Genomic DNA, 15,025 nt, shown 5'->3' with positions numbered 1-15,025 from the left:
TATACAGCATCAACTAAGGTTTTCTCTCAAAATGCCGATATGGATGTAAGAATTGCCGATATCTCACACCAAGAAAGCAAAAAAGCACTTTGCAAATATTAAAGCTGAGACAAAATGTGTATTTAATATATTATTATTATTATTTTTTAGGCAGGATTAGGATCTTTTACTTCACATCAGTAATTTATTCCCAAACATTTCTTAATATTTGTTAAGTGTCAAGTTCTTGTCTGCTGTATTTAACATGATGTAACTTATTTCTGTCACGTATGTTAACTTTACTGACATTGTTATTTGATTAACTTACAGATCAACATATCGCTGAAAAGATAATCCAATGTACATTTAATCCAGTTTAGATGTTATGATTGTCAGCTTGTTAATGCTGGTTATATGTCAGTTATTGTGTTGTATGAATAACAACAACAACTCTAACTTGATTTACAATTTGATTTACAATTTGAAAACATTTGATTTACAATTAGTGTGTAAAGTGTGTAGTAAATATAAATATGTCTAAAAAATGGTAGGTTCTATCTTGGTAATCATTTAAATGTATTTAGCGGGCATATACCTTTTTTTGCAACACAGTTTATGGGAATTGGGTTCAATAACACTGCGTAGTGTTTGTATATGTACAATTACACCACATCTAAAATTTATTTTAAGCTTGATTTACACCTGATTTAATCAGGATTTCTACATAAACTCCATGTATTACAATATGGACCTTTCCAAAATGGCGGATTCCTTGCCGCGTCATAGGTGCTAGCAACACCCTCCTAGCAACAGTTTTCTGTGAGGCGAATGGGAAGCGACTTTGATCACGCGACCAACACAGAGCTCGTTCCGAAACTGACATTTAGGAGCCAGATTGACACCAGGAAACAGTTCGGTTTTATACAACTGATATAAGATTACCTCAAATTTTATGTTTAAAACCACACTCGATCGAGTTTTATCGAGTTTTTGTACTAGATTTAGCTTGATTAGCTCGCGTGACGTCAGGTTGAAGTATCGCGACAGAGCATCGACGTGAACTCGTGCTAGCAGTTTTTTTTTTAGCCTGCCCAAAACCTTAAACACACTGACACTCACTGGAGTTTTGTTCATTGTTTATTTTTAAGGCTTAATAATAAAGAGAAGTGCTACAAAGCTATGTTTATGAATGTGTAACAAGACATCTTAAAACATTCGTAAGTCTAATATAGAGAGAAAAGACGGCTTATTGTTGCTATTGTGAGGTATTTGATAGCTAACGTTCATGTTTTTCTAACGCAGGGAGAGGCGGGGAACATAACACATACACACACATATATACACACACTGCCTTAGTTTTTGGATGCAGTCGCTTTACACGGACAATTCTTTGGGAAATCTGATTCTTCAGCCTGGATTTCACTTTCCTGAGGACGACAGCGAGATTTCGAGGCATTACATGGATTATCTGGTAAAGTAATAAAACACTTTTCCCTCAGATTGTAGGTTGGAAGCTAGCTGCTTTAGCTCGACGCCCTCTTCCAACGGTCCTCATCTGCCTTAAATGAACAATTTCACTTGAACGACAATATTCATTTGCATGAATTTATTAAATATATGTTTATTACATTGTACTGTATATGATTAAAATCACTCTTTATTTAAAAAATCACTATTTATCAATACTTTATGCGAGGTTGGGTTTCACTGACAGGTCTCATACATGGCTTGAAAATACGGTTTTTATTTTATTTATTTTTCTGTTGTTGTAAAAAATAGTGTCCCAATGAGACATTTTCTTTTCTAAAGGAAAACAGTCTAACTATTGTCATTACACATGCAAACAAAGGCACAGTGCACCCAACTTTTGTTCCTTATGTCAATTGCAAAATTATTGGCACCCTTCACAAACATGAGCAATAAGTGTTGTTTACTATATTGATGAGAGTATGAATATTTATTTTCTGAAAAAAATCTATAATTAAAATATTTTAGTATTAAACAATTCAAATGTTTGATGTAATGTATTAGTTTTAGATGTCTCGAATAGAAAAGGTAAAATGTGAAGGTGAAACAAGCTGGATTAAAGTAATCTAATATAATGTAGTATTTATTTAAAAGCTAAACAAATGGCAAAACACTGCTATTCAAAAGGTTTTAAAAAAAACAAACTTAACGATTAATATTTTGAAAGGAATAAAACCCCTGTCTCTAATTTTTTTACACGCATGTTTTCGGGGGTCAACTGTGAAATCGTAACCTCCTCGCAGATGCAGCCAGGGTTTATGATGAAGCAGTCCATCTTCACAAGAAACGTCTCTTGACGCTGATGCTATTAATCTTTCCTCTTGCTGAAAAATTGCGTATGCAACTTTTTTTTTCGTGTAAATTAAACACGTAGCGTATTTAATCCTTTGCCACATTGTAGTACTGAACGTTCAGTACGTCGCGCCTTTGTTTTTGTTATTAATGTACATAAAAACGAGGTTTAGCTCGTTTTCGGTTTTGTTTTGATTGCAAACGGACCTCTTGAATACAGCACGGTCGCTATACTAAGATGCATTATAAACAAGTCACGCTTGAATTAATATTACAGTTGCGATGGAAATTATTCGACCCCCATTGCAAATCAGGTTTATTGTAAAAATTCACAGAGGTTCAGGTATTTCATGTGTTCCAGCTCAAGCACACCTGCTGTAACTAATGAAGCCCTTGATTAGTTTAGTATCAGGTGTGCTTGAGACAACACCTGTTCTGCATATTTGTGCCGTTGTGAGGGATTCTATTCAGGGGGGTGAATAATTTTGAGACTGGGGAAATCATTATAAGTTGCATTTTCAGTTGAATTTGGGGAAACCACTTGAAGCGTTCGTCGTGTCGAACCATTTCAATCGCTTTTGTTTGATTTGTTCATCGCTAACATCTGAAAGTCTGTACATTAAGCCTGATTTGCACTGGGGGTTGAATAATTTTGATTGCGACTGTAATACTATACAACATCACTATGAGTGAAAAACTTTATTGAATTTGTGCTTACGTCGTATTTTTGTACAGAGTACAGCAGTAAGTGCTATATAACACCACAGGGCCAGGGCAGGTATTAAATTACGTGCTTATGGAAACTGCTTGAATAGTTTTTAAATGAAGTGCTGTTATTCCAGAGCTTATTGTTCCTGTCCCGTAGTGTCATTAACAACAATATGGTACTTTATCTAGCAGAAAAAATACAACAAACCGCAATAATATTTACAATAATATTTCTAGAAAAAAGTTTCGGACGCTGTTCTGGTTTTAGTTTAACTACAGATCCTCACTTCAGGGGAAAAAAACAATGCACTTTTTTTTTGGGAGGGGGGGGGGGGGGTTGGGGGGGTCTGATTTGTAATCACGCTCCAGAACGTTTAGGTTGGGCAGGGTGTGTAGCATGGCATATCTGGAACGCTATTGGCCAACTTCAACACACCATCACACTGACTTCTTGTTTCAGAGGGAAATACGTCAAACATTCGGAAACGTATCACGGCTCTCGAAGCGATATCGTATAATCTGAACGACAGACCTACGATTAAAGAAAATTATCACGCTCTGTTTACGTCATCGATCAGATAGCGTCTGGCGATATTGCAAAAAAAAAAAATCACTTTTTTTTCAACATAATGAATGATTCTGGAGTACGATGTTGTTTTTTCCGCCCTGTTTTTTACATTTGAAAAATTGCGCGATTTATTTATAAAGTTTTCAGGAGGTGTTTAAACTTTTAAATAGTGTTTTTGGAGGTTTTTCAAACAGTAATTCAGATTAATCGGTCAAATCACCCAGCACTACAATCATCAACGTTTCAGTTATCAGCTTGAGCAGAAAACGAGGTCGCGTAAACACAAACAGGGTGAGCTTGACGTAGTAAGGAGAGATTTCCGTCCATGTTTGAGACCGGTGTATTTGTAGCCGTCTCGTACGTTTGCCTTCATCCTGTTGGTGGGTTTTAGACCGAACTTCCACAACGGGACTAAACCGGCTGCTGAATGAAGACGTGAGGACGGCGTCACCATATTGTTTGAGTATATCGTAAAGAAAAAAGCGTAATTGTGTAATCATATAATCAAACTTGGCTACACTGGAAACATACGTATTGTTATTATTATTATTGTTAACCATTTAAATTTGCTCTTAGTCAATAGGGTGGGAAACCCCCCCCCCCCATCCCCCAAACAGTAGCCTTGTGGCGTCTTTACTTCAGCACATTGTGACCAGCGTTCTCAAAATAGAAGCGTTTCCTCCAGGAAGTCGACCTGGACGTTCTGGCCTTTAGGATCATAGCGCGCTCGAGTGTCCATGTCTGCAGAAATTTCTCTTTTGGTTTGGGATTTTCTCTGGTTAATGTCACGTGTCCTCCTGGCCGGTGAAATCTAGTGAATAAATCGTTTATTTATTTATTTTTTGTTGTTGTAGGCTGAAAAATCTCAGGATGTCACCTTGTGTCACAGAACTCATTTCCAAGTTGCTTAACATTGAGCGTAAACGTGACATGTACAAGAGGTCATATTTCTCCACTGCGTCACCTACAGCTGTTTATTTGTGTGTATTTTTCTTATAATTCGTTCGTTTTATTTTTAAACAGATGAAATACTTGAGAGATAAAACGAACGCGTCCCAAATAATAATCACGATTTTATCTAAAGCCTCTTGTGTTTGTGCTTTTAAACATTACGACATAAAGTGCTTTATAACACACGCTGTGTCTCTCTCATGTCTTTGTTTTTACTCTGGAGCACTGAAAAGAAGTTAAGACATTTTAATAAACTTTGATTTTAGAGCGTACGTGCGGAAAGTCGCACTAGCTGTGTATCTACGTATTTTTATGCAAATTTCGATGTGAACACCAAATGTCTCAAAAACGCATAAAAACCCCGTACGTGCTCATTTGCGGCGGATCATTTTTTTTGTTCGATAAAAAGACGCATGTATAAACTACGACGGAAACACGTTTACCGAATAAATACCTCGATGTGTGTAAAAAAAAAAAAAAGTCATGTGACTTTGCCTCAACAAGTCATGTGATTGGATAATTGGCTCAGAAAAGAAAAATGGCGGAGAGCGAGATGCGCTGGTCTCCCCAGAAGTGACGTTTTTCATGTTCTCTTGAACACACGGGATAGAAACGGTGCTGTATTTGCAGATGTTTTATGCGATATTCAAATTTTTTCGCATAAGTTAAATTTGTAACGTGGATGGAAGCATAGTTACTAAGATTCACAGACCATGTGGTTATTTTCCACAGCTAATAAAATGGTCTAATGCAGCTTGCACGTCTGTTTTTAATTAATTTTTTTTTTTGCGTGATTACCTTTACATATGTATTGGCTTTGAAAAATCACCAGATTTTTATTATTTATTTATATTTTACTTGGTGTAATTACGATGGCCATCTTTGTGTCATGGCAGACAACACATTTTGGTTATTCACCCATTTACTGAAGCCTCAGGATGGTCCTAGCTCCTTGGAACAAAAAAGGACAGAAAAAAATCAGATCTTCAACGGCGTTTTCTCCATGGAGACATTTCCACGATTCGACCTCATCGCATTTGATTCGACTGCTTTTACTATTTGAACTTGTACGCCTTGTTTTCATGATACGATCGATGGGATAATGAGGGTCTCCACGTTTTATTTATTTTTCTCCTCCCGTCCTACGTCACCGTCGACTTATGTGGACTTTCCCACGTATTTCCAGCCATCGCCGTGTTCCCGATGCTCATCTTCGTTACAGGTGGATGGAAAAATGTCCCGTGGTGTTCAGCGGGGTCTCGGCGTGAGTTTCCTTCCCGCTCGGATGGACTGTAAGCCTCGGCCTGCATCGTTGGCACGGAGATGACTTCTGTTTTCTGTTTTCTCAGACTCTCTGAGTTTCCTTCACACTGCTAGCCATGTCAGTTTAACGATAATAATATTTAGCATGGATCGTGTTATTATCCTGAACAGCTAGCGTTTGTAGATTTTCCATAAGCTCTATTCATGGGTAAATGTTTGGGATGCGCCAAAAATAACGTAAAGTGGTGCGAACGGTGTTGGACGATGGATCGGTGCTCTGGGTAAGTTTGTCACGTGATCACTGTTTGTTTTATTACGGTACATTTGTGACTTTTGTCTTAATATTCTTAATATAAATAAAGAAAGAAAGAAATTGAGCCAACACAAACCTGTAAATTAAGAAAATAATTATTCGATTACGATAAAAGAAACGACGGCATGTCATCGGAGGACGGACCCATAAGCCATAAACAAATGCCTCAGCTGATGGAAGATTTCGCATATTATTCGTTCCGTACAGGATTTCGCAGTTTTTTTGAGACCCGTGTGTGTGTGAGGAAATACCTTCCGACCAATCCGATTCGAGAATTCAGCTTCATCGACAAATAATCGATTAACCGGCCTGACGTTTTTCTGTCGTTACAGATTTCCTTCTACTAGCTGCCCGTTGTTGTTAAGCGTACCCAGCACGCTTTCCGTTTTCACAGCTGTTAATCCATCCACGCGTTAATGCCAAATCCACGTCTAGCTAACGTTTTTAAAACAAATTAACCGCGGTAAAATCGCGACGTTCTATAAACTTCCGAAAATCCCTGTTTCTCAACGTCTTCGTTTCTTTCCATCCGTATTTCCCTCGTGGAGCCGTAAACACCTTCCATGAAATGGAAAAAGACTAGGGGTGGGGCGATATGACGAAAATATCATATCACTATTCTCAAAGAAATTTCTAGAATACGCGATATGTGTTAAGATTTATTGTGTTGGATGGTACACTGTTTAATGCCTGCAAAAAAAGTTGTTTTTTTTAAAATGTATTTAAATTGGATATATTTATTATTGCGGCGCAACAGCTTGTGAACATGTAGTCTCTTAACGGGCCGAGTTTCAGTCACCGTTTCATACTCGTTCCGTCGAAAAATATGTAAATGAGAACAGCTTTATTGGGAAAGAAATAGTAGCAAAGATGCACAGATGCAAATTCGACATGACGATATAATGAATATGCTAATTAGCGCATGACGGCATCTAGCCACGTTTTAGCAAAAGTTGTTGGCAGCGTGTCACTCACGTGGAGTACACTGACATCTCATGTATAGTATTGGAAAACCAAAAATTAAAAAAAAAAAATCGTGCTTTGAAAGTCCTGGAATTTCATTATGGAGCATCTGTACGATCCCTGATATCGTATTATCATATCGCCCAGCCCTGCTTTCGAGTTCACCTTTAAATAAAAGGAGATTTGATTATACTGTTGTTCTAAACTCTTCATGGATTATATTCCATTTTTTGTTGTAATTTTAGCCGCGTAATGTTTTGTCAGGTTTGTGACCCCCTTCGTCCTCCAAACCTCCCACTGATAAAATCAAATAAACACCAGTGAGCGTCGTACGAGTACCAAAACCAGTTCTCCTTTCGTGTGTGTGTGTGTGGTGTTTGTTCTCAGAGCCGTTGGTTTACGGTGTCTATTTATTTCTGAGCCACGTGGGTCGAGGTACTCGGTGGGTGGCGAGTGCAGGACGTTCTGCTCGAGAAGCTCTGTAGTAGCTGCTGAGAGCCCGGGGGTTAATGTGGGTCATTAGTGCCCTGTGTGAGCTTCGAGAGTTACTCTTAGTGCTAATGGTGTGTTTAAAAAGCCACGTAATCAGCTCGATCTCTTTAATAGACGCGTTGAGCCTTGGGACTTTGGGTTTTATTTAGACGACAAGGCTCCTAAGTCAGGAGAAACGAGTCGGTGTTGGAAAAACCGTTTTATAAACAAGAACTGTTGCGTTAAACACCACTGGAGCAGTCACAGTGACGCAGTGTATTTACAGTTAAAACCAACCTGTTGTCTGATTGGCTGAGATCAAATAATTAATTTCATAGATTTTTTTTTCTTTCTTTCTTTCTTTTTCCAGTGCAAGAAAGGAAGTGTTGAAGGACCTGAAACGAATGGCCTCCTAAAGGCCTGGGGCAGTTAAAATTGGCCCAGGAGCAGTAGAAATAGGCACAGGGGTGGTAAAAATTGCCTGGGGGAAGTGGAAATAGGCCTGGGGATGGAAATATTTGGCCTCGGATGGTAAAATTGGCCCGGTGGTTGTAAAAAGTGGCATGTGGGCAGTAATAATTGGCCTGGGATGGTAAAATTGCCCCAGGAGCGGTAAAAAAAGGGCCTGGGTCAGTAGAAATAAGACCAGAGGATGGTAAAGATTGGCCTGGAGGCAGTAAAAATGGGCCTGGGGTGGTGAAAATTGCTCTGGGAATGCTAGAAATTGGTCCGGGACAGTAAAAATTGGCCTGGAATGGTCAAATTTCCTGGGGCAGTAAAAAAAAGGTCCTGGGTCAGTAGAAATAAGCCCAGAGGATAGTAAAAAGTGGCCTTGGGGCAGCAGAAATAGGCCTGGAATGGTACAATTTAACCCGAGGGTAGATTTCCAACAGCGTTTCACAACCTGTATTAACTGGGGTGGTGTGATGAAGCGAAGTTACTTGGAAGTGGATTAATTTCCTGTAACAGCACTTCCACAGTGTGTTATTACATGTATACCGCAGTAGTTTATTGTTTTATAATCTACGTATAGTTGCATTAAGCGTTAAAAAAGTCAGTTCCTGATCTCACTTACTTTAAAGCGTTAAATTCTGACCAATCAGAATCCAGAATTCATCAGCGCCGTGGCATAAATTCGCATGAATTGAAACAGGTCTGTTTATAATGTGATGTATGTCCAGGTCTCCTCAGGCAAAAAAAAAAAAGTAGAAGTAGGAGTAGGCCGAAGTAGGAGTGGGAACCTGAACCACGTTATTCCCCACACTTCCGTGCTTTGATAAAGCAGGATATAGCCGTCAGGTCTCGGTCAGGGTGGTGGTGGAGGATTTTGGATTGAAGAGCGCTCCCTGTGGCCTTGACCAGCTCGCTCAAGGGCATGCTGGGAAACGGGGATCGCCTAAGCGCCCAAACAGGATGTCATTGAAAAAATGGCCTCTGTTGTGAAAGGTGGGAACAGGGTGGGAATAGGTCACGAATTAGGAAAACAAAAGAGCCGCTTCCTCTGCCTCTGTGAGCTCCCAGTCGACGGGATTTATTGGGTCCCACGGTGACGGGCCGACTCCTGTCGGTCCACGTATTGTTATGATGAAAAATGGGTTCTATTTTTCAGAAACAGTCCGACTTCAGGGAGTTAAAAAAAACCTTCAGAATTCGAGCAGTCTCCGATAATCTTACAAACCTAGATCTGATTAAAAGCTCCACTCTTCTGAGAAGGCTTTCCACTCGATTTTAGAGCGTAGCCATGGGGATTTGTGATCGTTCACACTTTCTGCATGAGAATTAGTGATGTTGGGATGTCGAGGAGGCCTGAGGTGCAGTCAGGGTTCCAGTTCATCGCAAAGGGGTTCAGTGGGGTAGAGGTCACAGCAAGGTCACATATCTGCATGAGTTTTCTACCTGTTTGATATTTCTGGCATACATGTTAGTAACAAGAAGGACTAGATTTCAGTCCATACAGGATTGATTTTGCCGCGTTTGTTTTCCAAAATTTGCGATGCAACTTGCAAAGTTTGTTGTGTTTTTTTTCCCCCAGAAAATGACTAGAATTGGCGAAATTGCAGTTGTGCAGAATTGTCTTTCACAGTGATGTTTGTTGGTAAATGAGACCTTTTCGTTGTACTCATGTTCAACGCACGTGAATTGACCTGGGCTTTGGCTGAATGCCCGTCGCGATGACGTCACATGACGCGTCTCAGCCCAAATCTGGAAAATCTACGGTGATTTTGATCAATTGCGAGCTCCTCCAAATATAATATATTGATTTCGGAGAATGCAGAATCCCGGAGGGACTGACCTGCAACAGGTTTCACTCATCAATCTTTTCGTAAAGTCGTGTCAAAATGTTTGTATGTTCGCACACTTCTTCAACCAGGAAAGCTCCACCAGTTGTTTACTGGATGTGCGGAGAAGCTGTAGAGGAGCAAACCGAGTCCAAACCCTCCTGATGTTCCTCTTCCTTGGAGTAGGCTTTTAACATTTAATTAAAAAATAAAAGAAATAAATTCCCCATCAGGACCGGGTTGAAATGTTGCGTTCCTGGATTATGTTCTTCATCAAAGCTTTAACGTGGCGTTCTGTCATTTTGTACATCATCCACGAGGGTATTATTCTACTCTTAATCTTGCATGACCTGAAAACCTTTATTCTTACAGGATATTTCCTGAGCTGTTTGTGACTGTTGAATTCTGGATTCTGATTGGTCGATGCGGTTTGATTTTTCCCTAACGCTGGCTCTGACGCCGTCTCTTCACCGGTAGTTTTCCTTTAACGGCACGACACGGAAGGTTTTCAGGAAAACTGTAGAGAAATATGTGATAATGGGTTGAAAATTTCTTTATCAATAACTTCCTTTATTATATAGTTTAAAATTCCATACTAGATTTGTTTGGTTCAATCTCACACAGCCCCTGTGGTTTTCTGTCTGATTGGAAGCGAGACAGTCCGAGCGTTTGCTCCGTCCGCATCGCAGTCAGACAGCAGTGTTGTTTGTCTCTACGGCGCTCTGGCGATTGCAGTCTCAGACTGTAAACTTGGCATACGATGCCGTCTGGATGGCACACAGGCGGCGATAATCACCACCTTTCCCGCTCTCGTTGTGTGAATGAATGGAATCTGTTCATTCTTTAGCATTGTCTTTTGTAAAGTATTAAGGGGGGTTGGGGCTTCCTACAAATCCTATAATCCGTTTTGGGACCTTCCTGTTGTTGCTTCGAAGCGTTCTGGCGAACGTCCCAGCTCTCTGTGGAAATGCCACCCAGTGCCAACACGACACGAAATGCAGAATAAATAGAAATCAGGTTAGACACACACAGTTTCACGTTACGCGGTATGCATCAGAACGCTTACGTTTGCTAGCGGCGTATACTCACAAACGGTTCAAGCTTTCTGAAGAGGTTCTACTTTCCAACCTTTTCTGAAAGGGAAGCGCTTTGTATTTATTTTATGAATAAAACTTTTAAGGGTTTCATGAGAATGGAAATGCTTTTAAAGTGTTTGATGGACCTGGAGCTGCAGAAGAAAACTGTGTTAAAATCATCGTGATCTTGATTTGTTTCCTTAGTGAAATTAGATTCCTGTGGAAGTGGAAATCTTGAAAAGTCAGTCCCTCCAGGATTTCACGATCGCAGAAATGAACGCAAAATCGAGCAAACGCCACGGCGTTCGGTGGAGCTTGCGATTTTCCTAAATTACAGCAGATTCGGGCCGAGACGTGTCGTGTGACGTGATCACATCGTGCGTTCACACAAAGCCCTCTGAGATTCACGTGCATCGAAGATGAGTACCGATAAAAGGTCTCGTTTACCAACAGACATCAGCGCGAATGAGAGCACAAAACAACTTCGTGCAACTGCAATTTCGCCAATTCAAATTGTTTTTCCGCCAAAAAAAGCACAAAATATGTTTGCATTTTTTTTTAAAAAAGCCGCCGAAAATCAAACTTTTTTGCCTGCAACAGTCCAAGTTCTTGAGATACATCAGAATCTTGAGAATTCAGAATATTTTGATAACTTTCGAATTCTGAGATAATTCCTCAAACTTTGAGATAGTAAATCAGAACCTTGAGACAAATCCAAACTTTTCAAAATCAAAAAGTTCAAATCGTCAGATACTACGTCAAGATAATTCAAGAGTCTCGGGATAAATCAGATTTTTGATCAGACTTTGAATTTATTGATTTATTAAGATTTTGAGATAATTACTTAAAACTTTGACATGATAAGTCAGAATCTTGAGATCAGTCGAAAGTTTAAGAAAATAAGGCGAAATCTTGAAGTCGGAATTTTGAGAGATTTTTTTCCAAGTCAAAATATTTGAACGGTGTTGGTTATGAGATGATAAATCGAAATCTTGAGATGATGAATCTGAATATTTGAGGTACGTTGAAATTGCGAGAGAAGTCAAGATTTGGAGAGAAGTCGTAATCTCGAGATGACGTTTGAGATGATAATTGAATGTCTACAGAAATATTATTCCCAACCACATGTAATTTGGGGAATGTCAAGACAAACGTGATTTCTGTCTGTATAAAAGCTCAGAACTCCTCACAGAAGGTCAGTTTTTTTCTTATCGAGTCTTCAAAATGGAGTAAAAGTGCAGAATCTCTAAGCATGAGTGACATTAGAGGTTTATAGACCCAACTTTAATAGGAACAGATGCTAAAAGTCAGAATTTGTGCTTAAACCATATTTCATTAAAGAACGACACTATATACTTTTTTTTTTTTTTTAAACCTTGTTAAAATCCAATCCCTATTTAGTCTTTTATATTCATGAAGATGGAACAAAGAAGGAAATGAGTTCTGCTTACCGAAAGAAAGACTGAAGGAGAGAGAGGATTAGGATCCAAAATTATATTTAGGCTTCTATAAATAACAACAACAACCAAAAAAAGGTTTTCGATTTGATTAAAGTCTCACTGTGAATCTGATTGATGTGAAAACATCAGACGTTATGACCTTCGCTTATAAATGATCACGATAAGAAATGATAAAAGTTATGTAATCCTTTTTCAGAAGAAAAATCTTTTCCATTTTCCGTCTTAAAACAAATATAACGCAAAACAAAAACCTCGTTTCCGACGTCATGGCAGGGAAGTAATCTCACAGGCATGCGTTTCCTTTTATTTAATTTTTTATTATTTTTTTTTAATTTAAGGAAATGATATTTTCCAGGTCAAACTTACTCCATCCTCAGCCTTCTTATCAAATTCCTTCCTTTCGTGCTGATGTTTTGGTCACGCCGCTTACAGGGCGAGGGCAGGATACCAAACGAAAAAAACAGCCATGGCGCTATATTTAGTGTTTTATTTGTATTTATTACAATTTTTTTTATATATATTATATCTCTATACTTTTTACTTTTTTTTATACGATTTTATGATAAAAATAAACTGGCCGAGAAATTGTATCGCCGCGTTACGAATCTTTAAAATCTTTTTAAAAAATAATTAATAAATAAATGAATGAATGAATGAATAAAAAGGAAAAAGTCCAGGGAAATAAATGCTTTAACGCATATGATTAATAGGTTCGGGCGATATATGTCAAAAAATTGCGTGCTTTGATCATTGAAGACATTTCGCTGACATGCTCAGTAGTGTTTTAATAAAAAATAGACTTTCAAAAATAAATAAATAAATGATTGAACATTTCAAAACGAGGAGAAAATCTGATTTTTTAAAAAAAATGTTTTATAATATAGCATTTTATAATATTAAATGTTTTAATACAGTTTCATTTCTTAAATATTTTAAAGAGCAAGTTTACTTCCAATCAACATTGTAACATCTTTTAAAAATAATAGTACAAGATTATAATCGCTATATTACAGAGAAGAGTGTCATCAAATTTATCACGGTAATAATAATAATAATAATAATAGAGCTGCAGCAACTAATCAGTAATAATCTGTTATGAAAATCGGAGAATACAGGCCAAAGTTGTGTCCCAAATGCCATGCTATACACTTACACTATGCACTCTATGGTCTAGTGTATGAATTTTACGAGGGTAGTATCGTCTTAAATGGAACACTAGCGGTTTTTTACTAACCAGAAGAATTAGCCGTTTCCCAGGTGATGGTGCATGTCGTCAAACGCACGTAATTCCACACCGCTAGCTTTAGCAGATACCCAGAGTCACCACGACCTCCGTCACCATCAGACGGAGGCGTAATCGCCGAGTGACTGCAGAGTACCGTGGAGTTCTACTGGTATTGGTACCAACTACTGAAATTTGGGTACCGTGACAACCCTATTCATTATTATTATTTCTTTCTTTCTTTCTTCCTACATTCTTGATATTACTAAATCTTGTCTTTCTTTCTTTTTTTCTACATTCTTGATATTACTAAATCTTGTCTTTCTTTCTTTTTTTCTACATTCTTGATATTACTAAATCTTTTCTTTCTTTCTTTTTTCTACATTCTTGATATTACTAAATCTTTTTCTTTCTTTCTACATTCTTTATATTAATAAATCTTTTCTTTTTCTTTCTTTCTGCATCCTTGACATTATTAAATCTTTTTCTTTCTTTCTTTTTCATTCTACATTCTCTATACTACTAAATCTTTTTCTTTCTTTCTTTTTCATTCTACATTCTCTATACTACTAAATCTTTTTCTTTCTTTCTTTTTCATTCTACATTCTCTATACTACTAAATCTTTTTCTTTCTATCGTTCTTTTTCTTTCTTTTTTTCTACATTCTTGATATGACTAAACCCTTCTTTCTTTCCTGCAGTGAGTTTGAGTCGCGTATACCCTGCCTTTAGACCCGACACGCCCAGATTCACTCTGGTTATGCGTTAGCGTGATCTCTACGTTTCTGTGTGCAGAGCTTCACAGCGTTTCAGTTGATCAGTAACGAGAAGTGAATTAAAATGTTTACGATTAAACGGAGGACTTCCTGTGACTTTCCTCCAAAATAAAAGCCACGAGGTCGAACACATAAAAATATTTATATATTTTCTTTAAAAAGTGTGTTTATTTAGAACACTACTTGTTATATTATCCTGCCATTAAATAACAAAAAAAAACCTTCTGCTGAGGGAGTGATGATAAATCCCACAACTTTTTCTCTTCTGATTGCCGTAACCCATCTCTCTTTATATATTTTCCTCTCTTGGGAGGTCATGGGAAGGAAATACTGTTTTTTCTTTTTTTTTTTTCTTTCACTGTTCTCATATCTACCTCTAGAGAAGGCTACCCTGTCTAGCATGATCGAAGTGACGTTCAGGTCTTCAAATGTTTTGGAAATGTCTTTAATATGGTATTAAAAAGTATTAAATTTGAAGTTCTGGTACCTGTAGATACGCTGTTCTTTCTTTCTTCTGTCTTTTTTTTCATTGTTTTTTTCCTTTCAGACTCTCTCTCTCTCTCTCTCTCTCTCTCTCTCTCTCTCAATCACACACAGACTGCATGTCCTCTGGCTATAAGATTGAGAGGTACGGTGCAGTTCCACAGGTTGGTCCTGTTCTATAACGGAGAACGACTT

The 15,025-nt window shown here is 38.1% G+C and overlaps 1 protein-coding gene across 2 annotated transcripts in view; it reads left to right on the top strand.

Moving 5' to 3' along the window:
• Nucleotides 1-790: 790 nt before the first annotated feature.
• The window catches only part of LOC128620625 (ADP-ribosylation factor-like protein 15), a 73,571-nt gene continuing 59,336 nt past the window's right edge, over nucleotides 791-15,025 (top strand). The window contains exons 1-2 of one of the 2 annotated variants that reach the window (XM_053645833.1): nucleotides 791-1,196; nucleotides 1,282-1,450. In XM_053645833.1, coding sequence (XP_053501808.1) covers nucleotides 1,343-1,450 — 108 coding nt within the window. In that variant the 5' untranslated portion in view covers nucleotides 791-1,196; nucleotides 1,282-1,342. Of the gene's footprint in view, nucleotides 1,451-15,025 lie in introns of both variants that reach the window. The other variant, XM_053645832.1, reaches the window with a different exon arrangement.

This window comes from Ictalurus furcatus, chromosome 16, assembly GCF_023375685.1.
Source record: "Ictalurus furcatus strain D&B chromosome 16, Billie_1.0, whole genome shotgun sequence".
NCBI lineage: Eukaryota > Metazoa > Chordata > Actinopteri > Siluriformes > Ictaluridae > Ictalurus > Ictalurus furcatus.
The sequence above is the reverse complement of the archived record's forward strand: the minus strand, read 5'-3'. Positions and strand labels throughout refer to the sequence as shown.